General features: G+C 41.3%; 1 protein-coding gene across 1 annotated transcript in view; it reads left to right on the forward strand.

The window, feature by feature from the left end:
- Positions 1 to 16,989, forward strand: part of LOC143024776 (uncharacterized) — a 44,745-nt gene that overhangs the window by 18,645 nt on the left and 9,111 nt on the right. The window contains exons 5-7 of the mRNA XM_076183934.1: positions 2,174 to 2,399; positions 9,167 to 9,300; positions 15,191 to 15,327. Coding sequence (XP_076040049.1) covers positions 2,174 to 2,399; positions 9,167 to 9,300; positions 15,191 to 15,327 — 497 coding nt within the window. The remainder of the gene's footprint in view (positions 1 to 2,173; positions 2,400 to 9,166; positions 9,301 to 15,190; positions 15,328 to 16,989) is intronic.

The raw sequence follows: 16,989 nt of genomic DNA on the forward strand, positions 1-16,989 counted from the left end.
TACTTTGTAAATTTGTGAGGGGATAAGGGGAGAGAGTCATCATGTAATGAAGCAGTGGCAGTACTATGTCTAGCTGCATTGCTTTTGAACTAAGCAGTGGGTGGGTGTCAGTGATGGAACTTCATTCATGATGAACAAAATTGGGGGTGGCCATAAATGGATGTAAGATGGATAAAGTGTGTGTTTGGCTTGACTTCCCATCACCCTTATCCTTTAATATATGAGGACACAAACATTGGCGTCGTGAGGAGCGAGTCATTATTAGATTTATTTTGTACTGTAGCTGAATTATCCTGAACTCTGAACAGGCTAAATCGTGTTTTCTGTAATTATCCACATTCAGGGTGAAACAGAATGAAAGTAAAATAATACAGCTGTAACTTTATATCTAATAATGCACATATTGTGATGCATCATCAAATCATTACACATCAGGCAGCCTAACACTTACGTGTGAATATTTGACTTGTATTGAAGATATTATAAGGGGGAAAGGGCTTTTTGGTATATGTATGTACAAGTTAAAGGATAAGCTGAAGAGAAATATGATTCTTAAGCATGGAAGATATGTGAGTAAATATGTTGTATTGGGAAAGATTCCTCATTGTTACTTTCCTTTTAATGAGGAGAGGGTGGTGGATGGAAGGGTGGTAGATAGAGCATTAATGGATGTTTTTTGGGCTTTTATGGATCTGGAAAAGGCTTATGACAGGGTAGACAGGAAGGCACTGTGAGAGGTCTTGCAGATATACGGGATAGGAGGAAAACTTCTAGGAGCTGTTGAGTTTTTACGAGAGTAGTAGAGCATGTGTCAGGATTAGAAATGGAGAGAGTGGTTCGAGGTAAAGGTGGGACTTTGTCAGATATGTGTTATGTCGCCCTGGCTGTTCAACTTACACATGGATGGGATGGTGCGAGAGGTAAATGCAAGGGTGGTGGGTCAGGAGCTGGAGATGTTTAAAAAAAATGGAGAAAAGTGGGAGGTGAGCCAGCTGTTGTTTGCAGATGACACTGCGCTTGTAGCAGGATTAGAGGAGGGATTGAGGAAGTTGGTGACAGAGTTTGAGAAGGTGTGTGAAAGAAGAAAGTTGAACATAAATGTGGGTAAAAGTAAGGTAATGAGATGTACAAGGGGTGAAAGTGGCAGCAGACTGGAAGTGAGAGACTGGAGGAAGTGGATAGTTTTAGGTACTTCGGTGCAAATGTGGCAGGAAAGGGTGGAGTGGAGGTGGAGGTAGAATGTAGATTGAGAGAAGCGAGTAAATGCCTTGATGGATTAAAAAATGTAATGAGGAATAGACATTTGGAGAGGAGACTGTATGAAGGAATGATTGTGCCAACATCATTGTATGGGCAGAAACATGGAACATAAGAGAGGAAGAGAGAAGGAGTTTGAATGTGTTTGAGATGATGTGTCTGAGAAGTAGGATAGGTGTTACTAGGCTGGATAGAGTGAGAAATGAGGAGGTGAGGAGGAGAATGGGGGTGGTAAGGGAGTTGGGAGATAGGGTGGATGAATGAGTATTGAGATGGTTTGGACACATGGAAAGAATGAATGAAGAAAGACTAGTAAAAAAGGTATGAAAGGCAGATGTGGAGGGAGTGAACATGAAGGGGGAACCTAGGATGAGGTGAAAGGGGCTTTGGGGAAGAGGGGAATGTCTGTTGAGGAAGGACGGGAGAGGACAGAAGACAGGGGTGAATGGAGACTGGTTGTATATGGATGATGTTGTGATGCATGAGGTGGAATGGGTGGGGGATGGGGGGTGAGGTAGTATGTGTGAGAAAAATTTGACACAGTCCGATGAGATTTCTCCCCATCTTCTCCTTTTCTGCACGAGGGGATGGAGAGGGGTGTTGCCGATTTAATAATTGGCCTTGCTGTGGATGTGCTGTCTCTTGCGACACTGCCTCTGACCCAGGACAGTGGACAAGATGCAGGGATGACCTGTCATCCAGGAGGTGGCAAGATAAGAGGGAGGGTAAAGGGTGGAGGGGAATGGAATGTAATAGGGATGGAATGGGTGGGAATGGTTTTTATGCCTTTTGCTTTTTGGCTACCTCTCTTGTAAGGGGGAAAAAGCCTTTGGTACATGTATGTATAAACACTGCTTATACTGGGTCATGTAGTGTGAAATATTTATTTTCTGTTAAATATTTACTTCTTTTCTAGGTGTATATGAGGCTTCATCGTGTTGGACAATACCTTAAGAATGGAAAGTTTCAGACTAAAGATGAAATGATACCTAAAGTCACAGGGAGATCACTTGCTTTATTAGAAAATCTGCTGAGACGATTCGGAAGCAATTTTATTGCCATTGAAACTGTACTAGGTTGGAGAGAGAGAAAAGTATATTACGACTGGTGCACTCAGTATTTAGTGTATAGAAAAACCAAATGTAAGTAATTAGATTAAATAGATTTTTACTTCAGGTATTATAATCATTCATAACAAAATATGTAAATAATATAAAAATGAAATAATTGGTGAATGTTGTCTAAGCAACATTGTTTTAAGTTGAATGTTGTTAGAAGGGAAGGGTGTTAATTGAGAGGATTAGGAGAAAAACAGAGGGAGTAATTGATGAGGAACAGGTACAGGGTGCACAGATAAATTTGTTGTATTTACCCAGTTGTATTTTATGGGACGAGAACTATGCATGTAGTGACCCGTTTTTGTATCTCTCCACATCCAGTTTATTCTTAAAATTGTGTATAGTTCTGGCATTCACTGTTTCTCCATTCAGTTTGTTCCAGACATCAATCACTCTATGTGGGAAGCTTTTTTGTTTTTGTTTTTTGTTCTTTTTTTCTCTTTTTCTTCAGGTCTCTTTAGATTCTTTTCATGTCCTCTTGTTTCTCTTCTGGCCCACTTAAATAAGTCATCTCTATCGAGAATTTCCATCCCTTTCATAATTCTGAAAATGGTCAGCAAATTGCCTCTTTCTCTTCTCTGTTCCAGAGTGTTGACAGATGTAATTTCTCCAATCTTTGTTCGTATGTTAGAGTTGACAGTGTAGGTGCCATTTTTGTCGCTGCTCTTTGAATTCTTTCTAATTTTCTTATGTTCTTCTTTGTGCTAGGTGTCCACATTGTTGCAGCATATTCTAGTTTAGGTCTTATCAGTGTAACAACTATTTTTTTAACCATCTCCTCACCTATGTAGTCGAAGGCCGCTTTCATTGATCTTAACAAGTTATAAGTCTCTCCAAATAATTTATTGACATGTTTATCAGGTGTCAAGTCACTTGAGATGATTACTCTTAGGTCTATTTCTGAATCAACTTTTTTGACTTCTTTGTTTTCAATTTTATATTGTCCCGATACTCTATTTTTACTTTTCCAAATTCCATAATGCTACATTTTTTAATGTTGAAGTTCATCTCATATTTCTGACTCCATTTCCATATTTTGTCTAGGTCATCTTGCAGCGATCTGCAATCTTCTGTTCACTCTCTTGACTAATTTGGCATCATCAGCAAAGAAGTTCTTGTAACAATTTACTCCCTCATCCATATCATTTATATATATGGCAAACATTAAAGGAGCCAATACAGAGCCTTGTGAGACGCCACTTTTCACATCTTCCCAGTTCGAATTTTTGTCTCTAAGTACCACTCTCATTTTTCTCCCAGGTAAGAAATCCTTCATCCATTTCAGCAGTTTACCTTATATTCCTCCTATTATTTCAATTTTTCTTATTAATTTTTTATGTGGTACTTTGTTGAATGCCTTCTGCAAATCCAAGAAGGCGTAATCTGCCCAGCCATCTCTTTCTTGTATTATCTCAATTAATCTTGAGTAAAAGGAGTTGGGAGATAGGGTTGATGAAAGAGTATTAGGATGGTTTGGACACATGGAAAGAATGAGTGAAGAAAGACTAGTAAAAGAGGTGTGGAAGGCAGATGTGGAGGGAGTGAACATGAGGGGCTGTCCTAGGATGAGGTGGATGGATGGGATGAAGGGGGGTTTGGGGAAGAGGGGAATGTCTGTTGAGGAAGGATGGGAGAGGACAGAAGACAGGGGTGAATGAAGAATGGTTGTATATGGATGATGATGTGATGCATGAGGTGGAATGGGCGGGGGGATGGGGGGTGAGGTAGGTGTGAGCAAAATTTGACGCAGCCCGAAGGGATTTCTCCGTCTTCTCCTTTTATGCAATGGGGGGACGGAGAGGGGGGGGTCGCCAATTTAATGAAGCGGCCTTGCTGTGGATGTGCTGTGTCTTGCAACACTGCTTCTGACCCAGGGCAGTGGACAAGGTGCAGGGATGACCCGTCATCCGGGAGGTGCTAAGATAAGAAGGGGGGTGGAGGGGTGTGGAGTGTATTCAGGGATGGAATGGTGTATCCTCAACTGGTGTTGAAAGCATACATTTTACAGAAGTCGGGATGGTTAATCCAAACTCGTACAAAGTTCCTTTCCTTTATTCAAAGGATTCTCTTCTTTCACAATACACTGGTATTAACTACATGTCTTTTTTATTTTACACAGTTAATTGTCTATATCACTACCCTTTTTGCACAATACTTTTCATCGCACCAACTGGTGGTCCTGCCCGGTGCGTCTCAGTTTGATTCAGCGGAAACGCTGGATATGCAAAATTTCCAGGTCCCAGCAATTATATTTACACTGTTTTCAGTGGGAGTATTTGGTCTCCCACAACCAATATTCTTATACTTAATTATTAATTACATCCCATTTATTTATTATATAATATTTCCAAGGGGGAAAAGCTCGTTGTTATTGGGTTGTTCAACAATGTTATGAGTTGGTGGTCGACTGCACTTATAAGCGTGCGTTCGTGTGTGTGTGTGTGTTGCCTGGTGATCGCGATGCTAGAGATTGCTTGGGTCAGCGAGATGTGTGTTGCATTGGACCTCGTGATGCTGAGTCGGCGTTTGGTGCTTGTGGTGGACAGTGAGTGAGGAAGTGGGTTATATGACTGGGGTTATATTACTCGTCATGTATATGAGGTGTATACATATCGCTCTCCCCCTGGGGTTAGGTGGCTCCCGGCACCTAGGTTACATGGTTTACAAAAGTATTCATATGGGTAATACATCGAGAAAAGGTTCAGAGACACAAACTCCTGTGGGATTAAATGTGAAGATGGGGGGGGGTGTTGTTGAAGTGAATCTGAGGTCCCAAGGGGGATCATGAACTGTAATTAAGGGTAGCGATGTTGTGTCTCAGAAGTGTAACGTTGTGTCTCACCAGATTACATGTTATATTAAATATCATATGAAAGGTTTCACTATATATTTGATAACACTGTCAGAATTCATATTTCCCAATGTTCTAGTGTTCATGTGTTATGTCACACATCACTGTAGGGAATCTCATTTTCAAGTACTGCTCATTGGTCAGTTGGGTGTGTCACTTAACACTTGTTAAGTGATTATATGCCTTTCCCTTTTTGGCTACCTCCCTTGGAAGGGGGAAAAAGCCTTGGTATATGTATGTATGTAAAAGCAGATTAGGTTTGTGATACACGATCTTCCACTTCTAAAGACAAATTGTTTGGGGTTTATTATTTTATCTTCCAATTGTTTGGTCCATTTGTTTCTGATGACCTTTTTGCATATTTTTGCTACTGTGCTTGTAAGGGATACCGGTCTAAAGTTTGTAGGATCTTCCCTATTTCCTCCTTTATATATTGGTACTATGTTTGCATCTTTCCAATCTTGTGGCACCTTTCCCTCTTTGAGTGAGAAGTCAATTATCTTGTAGAGTTTATGTCAGTTTGTCTATATACTCTTTCAGTATCCAATTTTCCATCTGGTCCATGCGATTTCCTGACATCTAGGTTTCTTTATCTGGTCTCTTATTTCTTTTTGTGTTACCTTTATTTCTTTCATCATGGGTGATCTTTCTTGTCCATCTTCCCAAGATTGTGAGCTGTCAATTGTAAAAACAGACCTGAAATGTCTGATCATAACTTCTGCCATCTTTGTGTCATCTATATATTCTTTAACTCCATACAATTTCACTATTTCATGTTAATCCTTTAGTTTTTCATTTATATATCTTTAAAATAGTTTAGGTTGATCCTTACATTTGTCTATAATATCTTTTTCATAATTTCTTTTTTCTTTCCTACATATTCGTTCCTAAGTTTTATATATGTTTGCCATTTGGATTTTTCTTTATCTTTTTTCCATCTTTTCCAGGCTTTGTCTCTCCTGTCTCTAGCCTCGCTACACCTTTTGTTAAACCAACACTTTATGTAAATATCTTTTTGTTTCTTTTTTGGTACATATTTGTACCTTCCTTGTACTTTTCTTTGAATATGTTCCATTTGTCTTCCATCTTTGTTTCCTCTTTAGAGAATTTATCCTAGTTTGTGTTTTGGAAATTTTTTCTTAGTTTTACAAAGTCCGTTTTGTTGTACATTAATCTTCCTTCTCTATGTTTATCATTCCTACCTGCATTGTTCTGTTCTTTTAATTCAAACTCTATTAGTAGATGGTCACTCTTTCCAATTGGCATTTTATACTCCATTTTGTTCACAATATCTGGTTCAGAAGTTAATATTAAGTCTAGTTTCGACAGTTCCTCATTGTTTCTATATCTAGTATTTTCCTTAACCCATTGTGTTAGGGTGTATTCAATGGTCATATCCAGTAGAATTTGCTCCAAAATTCATCTCCCCCTATAATTATCATTTCTTCCCAGATTATGTCTTTTGCATTAAAATTGCCCATGGTTACTATGTTTCCACCCTCTTTCAGTAACTTATTTAGCACATTCGTTGTGTCTTGCAGTAATTTAGAATGTTTGCTGTCCGACCACGCATGTGTTTTTGGTGGTACATACACTGCTACAAATTTTCTGCTTTTCATCTTTTTGTTTGCAATTTTGATCATAATTAATTCTACATTGCCTTGGCCTTCAATAATCTTTGTCACATTTAGACCCTTTTTGGTCAATATCATGACACCTCCTCCCTGCTTGTCTGTTCTATTTTTCACCCAGTGGTTGTATAGACCATGTCCCACTATGCTTGTTGATAGAGGTCCTTTCAATTTTGTCTCTACTATTCCGTATGTATGTATGTATTCCCATGATGTCAGGTTTTTCTGTTTCTAGATAGTCATTTAGTTCATTGATGACCGGAGATCATGCCATCAGTATTTGTGTATGCCACTTTTAGTTTCATATTTTCTTTTCTTTTTCGGTAGGAAGATGTGTGAGAAGTTTTTGGGAAAAGGTAAGGATGATTTTTGGGGGCCTTTATGGAGGTGGATGGGGTACAAGGGGCATTGGGAAAGAGGGGAATATCTGTTGAGGAAGGATGGGAGAGGACAGAAGATAGGGGTGAATGGAGAATGGTTGTATGAATGATGCTGTGGGTGGGTGATGGGGGGGTGAGGGAGTATGTGTGAAAAATAATTTGATGCAGCCTGAGGGGATTTCTCCCCATCTCCATTTCTGCATGAGGGGACGGAGAGGGTGGGCTACCGATTTAATGAAGTGACCTCGCTGTGGATGTGCTGTGTCTTGCAACACTGCTTCTTACCCAGGGCAGTGGGTGAGATGCAGGGATGAACCTGTCATCCAGGAGGAGCCAAGATAAGAGGGAGGGAGGGGGGTGAATGGGAGTGGAGTGTATGGGAATGGAATGGGTGGGAGTGGTTTTTATGCATTTGCTTTTTGACTACATCCCTTATAAGGGGGGAAAAAGATTTTGGTATATGTATATATGCTTTATAGATTTAGAGAAGGCTCATGACAGAGTAGACAGGAAGGTATTTTGGGAGGTATTGGTGATATATGGGGTAGAGGGAAAGCTGCTAAGGTCAGTCTGAATTTTTTTTCATGAATAGTAGAGCTTGTGTTAGGGTTGGAAATGGTAAGAGTGAGTGGTCTGAGGTGAAGGTGGGGCTGCACCTTGGGTGTGTTATGTTGGCAAGGTTGTTCAGTGTGTACATGGATGGGATGGTATAGAAAGTAGATGTGGGGATGATGGGCAAAGGATTAGAGATAGAGTGGAGGGAAGTGTGAAGATGAGCCAGCTGTTGTTTACTGATGACACTGTGGTTGTGGCTGGGTCAGAGGAGGGTCTTAAGGGGCATTTAGACGGCCAAACAGTGTGACAAACCTAGTTTGTCAAACAAGTGTTTGAAGTGATGTTTGTGTGAATAGGGTATTTGGTTGTCAAACACGTTCAACAAATGTGTTTGACAACCAAATACCCCCATTCACATGGTCAAACATCACTTCAAACACTTGTCTGACAAACCGGGTTTGTCAAACTGTTTGACTATGTAAATGACCCTTTAGACAACTAGTGACAGCTTTGGAAGTTATGCAATAGGAGGAAGTAGAAAGTAAATGTGGGTAAAAGCAAGGTGATGAGATGTACAAGATGTGAGGGTGGCAGCAAGCTGGAGTTAAGGTGGATGGAAGTAAACTGTAGAGTGAGGGAAGTAGAAAGTAAATTTTTTGGAGGAATGAAAAGTGTCATGAGAAAAAGGTATCTAGGGGATGGATGAGGAGAAAATTGTATTCATTATCTCAGCCATTCTTTCTCCCACTTTCACTTCTTCCTCTTTAATGTCTTTTTTCATTGCTGTCATGATGATGATCTTGAGGGGGGCCAGTGAAGGATACCTGAATGTGGTGATCCTGTTAGGTGGATGGTGAAGTTGCCCATTTTCAAAACTTGTCAACCCTCTCACCTCCATCAGGATCTGCAGCCCAGAAGGGCTGACACTTGCTCCCTGGATTGGGCCCAAGATATCTGTATCAACTTCAACTATATCTCTTTCACTTTTTCACGCATGAGCTGACAACCAGCAACTGCTTTCCTCTCCTTAAAACTTTCAGCCAGATTTAGAAACCATCCCACATTGATACAACAGGATGTTGCAAGGACTGTTGCCAGCAACTGTGGGGCCTAGTGTTTTCAGTTTAATGAAACTCAAGGCAATGATTGATTGATTGATCTTGAGGATTTGTCTCAATCTTGTACATACATGCATAGATATATATACCAAAAGGCTGTGTCCCCCTTGTAAGGGGGTGGTAAACCAAGGCATGTAAAATCACCAACAGGTGACCATAACTAAGTAGTCATCATATTCAAACAATTTTAGTTACTAATTCATAAGACATATTTGAGAAGAAGAAAATACTGTTGCTTATCAGTGCTTGCTTTTAGTCTTTACAGGTCCATGGAGAAAAGATGAAGAACTGAGACTTTTAAAGGGAATATACTCACTTGCGAAACCCAATAACATGAATGACTTGATCCATACAACTCTTCCATGGAAGAAAATTTTTGAATATGTTGGGGTAAGGTGTTTTGTTTCATGTGTGTACCTAGTTGTACATAGTACTGTTTTGTACTGGGGTATTATTGCAGAGTGATATGAGTCAGTGCAGGACTATTTTGGGATGCCCAACTGGACCAGAGCCACATGTCATTTGTAGAAGGCAACTGGATGGGACAGAGTAAGGGGACTAGGGATCTTGCACATCCTCTAGGGACTCATTTTGTTAGCAAAAGTAGGATGGACAGAATATGTTTGGTACAGTACACCTATCCCTCAGTTTAATGGACAAAAGGGGAACATAATAATGCAGGAGTCTGCAAGAGACCCTAAGGCAGTTCTATCTCCTTGACCATCTATTATCCCTATCCATAAAGTTATCTAACCTTCTCTTAAAACAACCGATAATTTCAGCGCTCACTACATGGTTACTAAGTCTATTCCATTTGTTAACCACTCTATTGGTAAACCAGTTCTTGCCTATTCCCTTCTTAAATCTAAATTTGTTCACTTTAAATCCATTACTGTGAGTCCTGCCTGGCTGTTTTTATATTATGACCTTGTCTTCATCATTGCTGTGATGCATGGGAGTGGGTGGGGGATGGGGGTGAGGTAGTATGAATGAATGATATTTTGACACAGCTCGAAGGGAATTTTCCCTGTCTTCTCTTTTCTGCATGAGGGGACGGAGAGAGGGGATAGTTGATTTAATGAAGTGGCCTTGCTGTGGAGGTGCTGTGTCTTGCTATATTGCTTCTGACCTAGGGTAGTGGGTGAGATGCAGGGATGACTGGTCATCCAGGAGGAGCCAAAAAAAGAGGGAGGGGGTGAATGGGAGTGGAGTATATGGGGATGAAATGGGTGGAAGTGGATTTATGACTGGTTACTTGCCTTGTAAGGGGGAAAAGCCATTCGTATATGTATGTCTTCATCAACCTTGATCCAGTTGACTACCTCTATTAGATCACCCTGCACTCTACATCTTTCCAGAGAATGTAAAGGTGCGCCAGTCCTTGTAACATAAATTTCTGAGTATGTATCATTTTGGTCATTCTCTTCTGTACTGATTCTAGTGAATTAATATCCATTCTATTAGATGGAAACCAAAACTACTGCATAGTCAGGGATGGGTCTAGCTAATGCCAGATAGAGTTTGAAAACTACATCTGCACTTTTGTTTGTTCGAAACATCAATCCAATAGATATTATTAATACACTCAGCCCTCAGTTTAAAATACCTCTGTTTAATGGATTTTAGAAATAATTAAGAAAATTCAGTGTCCCAGAATAATTTCTGGGTTCTCCCTGTATATGATCATAGTATATCAAGAAACCATCTTCACAGTTCTTGGTAAGTCAGATATTAAATTATAGTAAACGTGTTGAGATTATTTATTCATTGTTTAACTCCCCTTTTTTCCATTAGATTGAGGGGTGGGTGTATTATGCAGAAAAAGTCTTACTTGTGAAGTCCTGTCTTTTTCTACCTTATAAATAGGTTTAGATTTGTTTATGATTTTAGCTTGAGCTCTATGGGGAAAAACCTGCTGTGTGAATTTTAGAATTAGGGTTATCAATATGATTGGCAGTAAGCAATAATGATCAGCAAGATGAACAAAAACAGCTAAGAAACATTGCAGATTGGAGTACTGAAACAAATAACAGGATGCATACAGAAACAAAAATAAAATATCCTTCCCACAGAACTATCTATCTATATACTAAGAAATTTTTCCACCTTACAAGGGAGGTAGTCAAATTAGGGGCACTTACCTACTCCTACCCATTCCCCTCCCCACCACCACCCTTTCCTCCCTCTCATCTTATCTCCTCCTGGATGATGGGTCATCCCTTGTATCCCACCCACTGCCCTGGGTCAGAAGCAGTGTAGCAAGGCACAGTACATCCACAGCAAGGCTGCTTCAGTTAATGGGCAACCCCCCTCTCTGTCCCCTCATGCAGAACAAGAGAATATGGGGAACACCACATGAAAAAGAGAGGAACCCAGTTTTATACCAGAACCCTTAACACCACACACCTGCCACACTACATCCTTGAAGCACCACCAACAAAAATCAACCAAAAACTACACCAGCATCATATTACAGTAGTTAAACATAATAACCTACCACCTGTACCACACAAAACATGCACATAAAGCCATATACACACTTAGATCACTAAAGAAGTCCTTCAAGACAGACCTGAAAACTCAGTATTACACCAACAAATCTATAAAAAAAAAATACATAAAATAAATGAATAAATAAATGTTTGCTTAGAAACATACTGGCATGCTTACATTATGGACACCATCCAGCATTGAAATGGTATATACATATACCAAATGCTTTTTCCCTCCTTACAAGGGAGGTAGCCAAAAAGAAAAAGGCATAAAAAGCATTCCCACCCACTCCATCCTTAATACACTCCACTCCCCTCCACCTTCCATCCTCCCTCTTATCTTGGCACCTCCTGGATGATGGGTTATCCCCGCATCTTTTCCACTGCCCTGGGTCAGAGGCAGTGTCGCAAGAGACAGGACATCTACAGCAAGGCCACTTCTTTAATTCGGCAATCCCCCCTCTCCGTCCCCTCATGCAGAAAAGGAGAAGATGGGGAGAAATCCCTTCAGGTTGCATCAAATTTTTCTCACACATACTACCTCACACCCCATCCCCCCACCCATTCCACCTCATGCATCACAACATCCATATACAACCATTCTCCATTCACCCCTGTCTTCTGTCCTCTCTTGTCCTTCCTCAACAGACATTCCCCTCCTCTCCAAAGCCCCTTTCACCCCATCCATCCATCTCATCCTAGGTCGCCCCCTCAGGTTCACTCCCTCCACATCTGCCTTCCATACCTCTTTTACTAGTCTTTCTTCACTCATTCTTTCCATGTGTCCAAACCATCCCAATACTCTTTCATCCACCTTATCTCCCAACTCCCTTACCACCCCTGTTCTCCTCCTCACCTCATTTCTCACTCTATCCAGCCTAGTAACCCCCATCATACTTCTCAGACACCTCATCTCAAACACATTCAAACTCTTCTTCTCTTATGTTCCATGCTTCTGCCCCATACAGTGCTGTTGGCACAATCACTCCTTCATACAATCTCCTCTTAACATCCATTCCCAAATGTCTACTCCTCATTACACTTTTTAATCCACCAAGGCATTTATTCGCTTCTCTCAATCTACATTCTACCTCCACCTCCACTCCACCCTTTCCTGCCACATTTGCATCCAAGTATCTAAAACTATCCACTTCCTCCAGTTTCTCTCCCTTAATGCTCACTTCCAGTCTGCTGCCACATTCACCCCTTGTACAACTCATCACCTCACATTTACCCACATTTATCTTCAACTTTCTTCTTTCACACTCTCCCAAACTCTGTCACCAACTTCCTCATTCCCTCCTCTGATCCTGCTACAAGCGTAGTGTCGTCTGCAAACAACAACTGGCTCACCTCCCACTTTTCTCCATTTTCTTTAAACATCTCCAATCCCTGACCCACCACCCTTGCATTTACCTCTCACTTCACCCCATCCATGTATAAGTTGAACAGCCAGGGCGACATAACACATCCCTGACGAAGTCCCACCTTTACCTTGAACCACTCACTCCATTTCTAATCTTGACACATGCTCTACTACATACATATACCAAGGCTTTTTCCCCCTTTCGAGGGAGGTAGCCAAAAAGAAAAAGGCATAAAATCAATCCCACCCATTCCATCCTACTACTCTCATAAAAACTCTTGACAGCTCCTAAAAGTTTTCCTCCTATCTCATATATCTGCAAGACCTCCCACAGTGCCTTCCTGTCTACCCTGTCATAAGCCTTTTCCAGATCCATAAAAGACCAAAAAACATCTTTACCTTTTCCTATAGCTTTCTCACATATCTGTCTTACCACAAAAATCTGATCTACCCATCCTCTACCTGTCCTAAATCCACACTGCTCTTCGCCAATCACTCCCTCTGTTCCTCTCCTAATCCTCTCAATCAAGATCCTCCCATAAGCCTTCCCAACTACACTTAACAAGCTAATCCCTCTGAAACTACTACACTCACACTTGTCCCCTTTTCCCATGTAAAGTGGAACTATACAGACAATCCTCCAGTCCTCTGGCAATCCACCCTCTCTGAAACAAACATTAGATAACCTCACCAGCCAGTCCACCGTCACTGTACCTCCATTTTTTAGCCATTCTGCATGGCATCCATCCAGACCAGTTGCCTTACCTGCTCTCATCATCTTAACAACTGCCTTGACTTCATCCTTCCTTATTTCTCCTCCATTTTCCTCACTCATCAGTCATTTTCTTAGCACTTCCCACTGCAACTATCTTTCCCTCCCTATCCTCCTTCACATTTAGCAACTCCCTAAAGTACTCTGACCATCTTCCCCTTACTGCCTTCTCTTCCATTATCATTTCTCCATTTACACTTTTTATCTTTTCTTCTCTACTTGATTTGCCTCCTGTTCCTCTTAATTTCTAAAACATCTTTTTATTACTTTCAAAATCTTCTGTCATACTCTTACCCCATTTCACATCTGCTCTTCTCTTTGCCTCCTGTACCTTTTGCTTTACTTCTCTTTTCTTTTCTTTGTACCTCTCATATGACTCCCTCGTCCTATTTTGTAACCAATCTGTGAAAGCTCACTTCTTCTCTTCTACGACCTTCTTTGTTTCCTCATCCCACCATTCACTACTCTTCCTTCTATTTCCTCCCATCCTTCTTGTTCCACACACCATCTTTGCACACTTTATGACTCCCTCCTTGAAACATCCCCATTCCTCCTCCACTCCTAGCTCTACTCTATCCTTCACTCCTTGCCACTCCTCTCTCAGCTTCTTCTTGTATTCCTTCTCCTTTTTCTTTTCATGTAAAGAGTTCACTCTAAGCACCTCCCTACCTTTTGTCCTTTTCCTCTTTCTCCATCTATCCTCCACTCTCAACTTACCTTCCACCAAAAAATGATCTGATATTCCCCCATTCTCTCCCCTTAGCACATGTACATCCTTAACTCTTCCTATTATGCTCCTATCTACCACTACATAGTCCATTAACACTCTACCACCCTTCCATCCACCACCCTCTCCCATGTGTACTTATGCTTGACTTTCTTCCAAAATACTGTATTTGCTATCATCAACTCTCTTTCTAGACACATCTCCACCATCAACTCTCCACTTCGATTCTTTCCCGGAACTCCACATTTCCCAACCACTCCATTAATTGGTTCATTTCCTACCCTACCATTAAGTTCTCCCAATACTACTACATTGACGTTCCTCCCTAATCCCTTAATGCACTTATTTAAATCTATCCAAAAAGCCTCTCTTCTACACTCTTCTCACTACCAGGCCCATAGGCACTTACAAAAACCCACATCTCCCTTCCCAGTTTCACCTTCATCCACATTATCCTTGAGGAAACCTCATTCCACTCCACTACACGTTTACCTATCTCTTCACTTACTAGTATAGCCACCCCTTCTCTCCCTCTCCCTCTCTTCACTCCTGAATACCTCCCAATTACACTCCCAAACTCACACTTGCCCTTCCCTCTCAACTTAGTTTCACTCAAGGCCAACACATCCATCTAACACAAAAACAGGCATGGCCACAGTTTCACTCACAAAGGACACAGAACACCTCAAACCACAATGCCCTAGAACCACACAAAATATCTCCCCAGAATGACTTATGGAACTGCCAGGATGCCTTAGCTATTTATCTAAAAGCCTGTGGGTCTTCTGAAAGAGAGAGGCTTGGAGCAGTGGATTGATTGATTAATGAGTAATGTTTCACTATTTTTTGTGTTTCTCTGTACTGTTATCCATCAAATGAAAACCTAATTTCACAACCATTAATCGCATAATTCTGGATTTTAGACTCGCACATCATTGGATTGTCAACTGAAATGGAAAGGTAAACTTGGCCAACTGTTAACTACAAAAGAAAGAACTGTTGGAGAGAAAGCAGAGTGGCCAAAGTTAACTGATGAAGAGAAGTTGAAACTAATTGAGCTGTAAGTACTGTTCTTTTCTCCTCTGTTATGCAAAGCTTGTTTATGTAATCAATCAATCCTTTATCCCAAGTCTCTCTTGCAGAACACCTGCAGTGTTCAGGTAACTGGCAACAGTCTCCAGGTGGGACCAAAAGTTACTCAGGGAAGAGATATTGTGTTGTGGTCTGGGGATTGTTAGTGTGGGGCATTGTGTGGAGCAATGTGGGGATTGTGTTTATCTAAATTATTGCATAGTGCAAACATGTAATTGCTGCATGATACTTTTTTATTTTCCACCATCCAATCAGCCATTACTTGCAAAATGAGGTGGCTAGGCATGGGAGAGGAAAAATCATATTCCCTTCCATTCACATCACATGTTTCATGATGCAAAGTTGCAATCATCCTGGGGTTATGGAATTCTATATAAAAGGTGTGGAAGGCAGAGGTGGATGGAGTGAACCTGAGAGGACAACCAAGGATGAGATAGATGGATGGGGTGAAAGTGGCTTTGAGCAAGAAGGGACTGTTTGTCAAGCAAAGGGGATAGGGGTGAGTGGAGAATTACTGTGTATGGATAATACTTTGACACAGCCTAAAGGGCTTCCCATCTTCATATTTTGCATGAGGGGATGAAGAGGGGATTGCTGTGTTAGTGAAGTGGCCCTACTGTGGATGTGCTGTGTCTTGTTGCATTTCTTCTGACCTAGGCAGTGAGCAGAAGACAGGGATGGTCCTCCATCCACAAAGAGTTAAGATGTAAGAGAAATAATTATACAAAGAGTTTATTCCCCCTTACAAGGGAGGTAGCCAAAGTCAAAGGCAAAAATCCCACCCATTTCATCCCCACATACTCTACTCCCATTCACCACCCCTCCCTTCCTCTTTTGTTGGCTCCTCCTGGATGATGGGTCATCCCTGCATCTCACCCACTGCCCTGGGTCAGAAGCAGTGTAGCAAGACACAGCACATCCACAGGAAGGCTGCCTCATTGAATCAGTGAACCTCCCTCTCCATCCCCTCATGCTAAAAAAGAGAAGATAGGGAGAAGTCCCTTCGGGCTGTGTCAAAATATCATTCAAACATATTCCCTCAACCCTCCATCCCCCACCCACTCCCTTCCATTATAATAATAATGATTATAATATTATTACAATATCTTATTACATACATATATACATACATATACCAATGGCTTTTTCCTCCTCACAAGAGAGTTAGCCAAAGTCTAAGACAAATCCATTCCCACTCATTTCATCCCCTCATACTCCACTCCTATTCACCACCCCTCCCTCCCTCTTTTTTGGCTCCTCCTGGATGACTGGTCATCCCTGCATCTCGCCCACTGCTGTGGGTCAGAAGCATTGTAGCAAGACAGCACATCCATAATAAGGCAGCTTCATTTAATTGGTGCCCCCATTCTCCATCCTCTCATGCAGAAAAAGAGAAGATGGGGAGAAATCCCTTTGGGCTATGTCAAAATATCATTCACACATACTCCCTCATCCCCCACCCACTCCCATGCATCACAGCATCATCCATACACAACCATTCTCCACTCACCCCTATCTTCTGCCTTCACCCGTCCTTCCTAAACAGACAATCCACTCATTCCCAATGCCCCCTTTACCCCATCCATTTATATCATCCTTGGTTGCCCCCCCTCATGTTTGCTCCTTCCAC

The sequence above is a fragment of the Oratosquilla oratoria genome, chromosome 4 (assembly GCF_046742065.1).
Source record: "Oratosquilla oratoria isolate Oo_2021 chromosome 4, ASM4674206v1, whole genome shotgun sequence".
In the NCBI taxonomy this organism is placed as follows: domain Eukaryota; kingdom Metazoa; phylum Arthropoda; class Malacostraca; order Stomatopoda; family Squillidae; genus Oratosquilla; species Oratosquilla oratoria.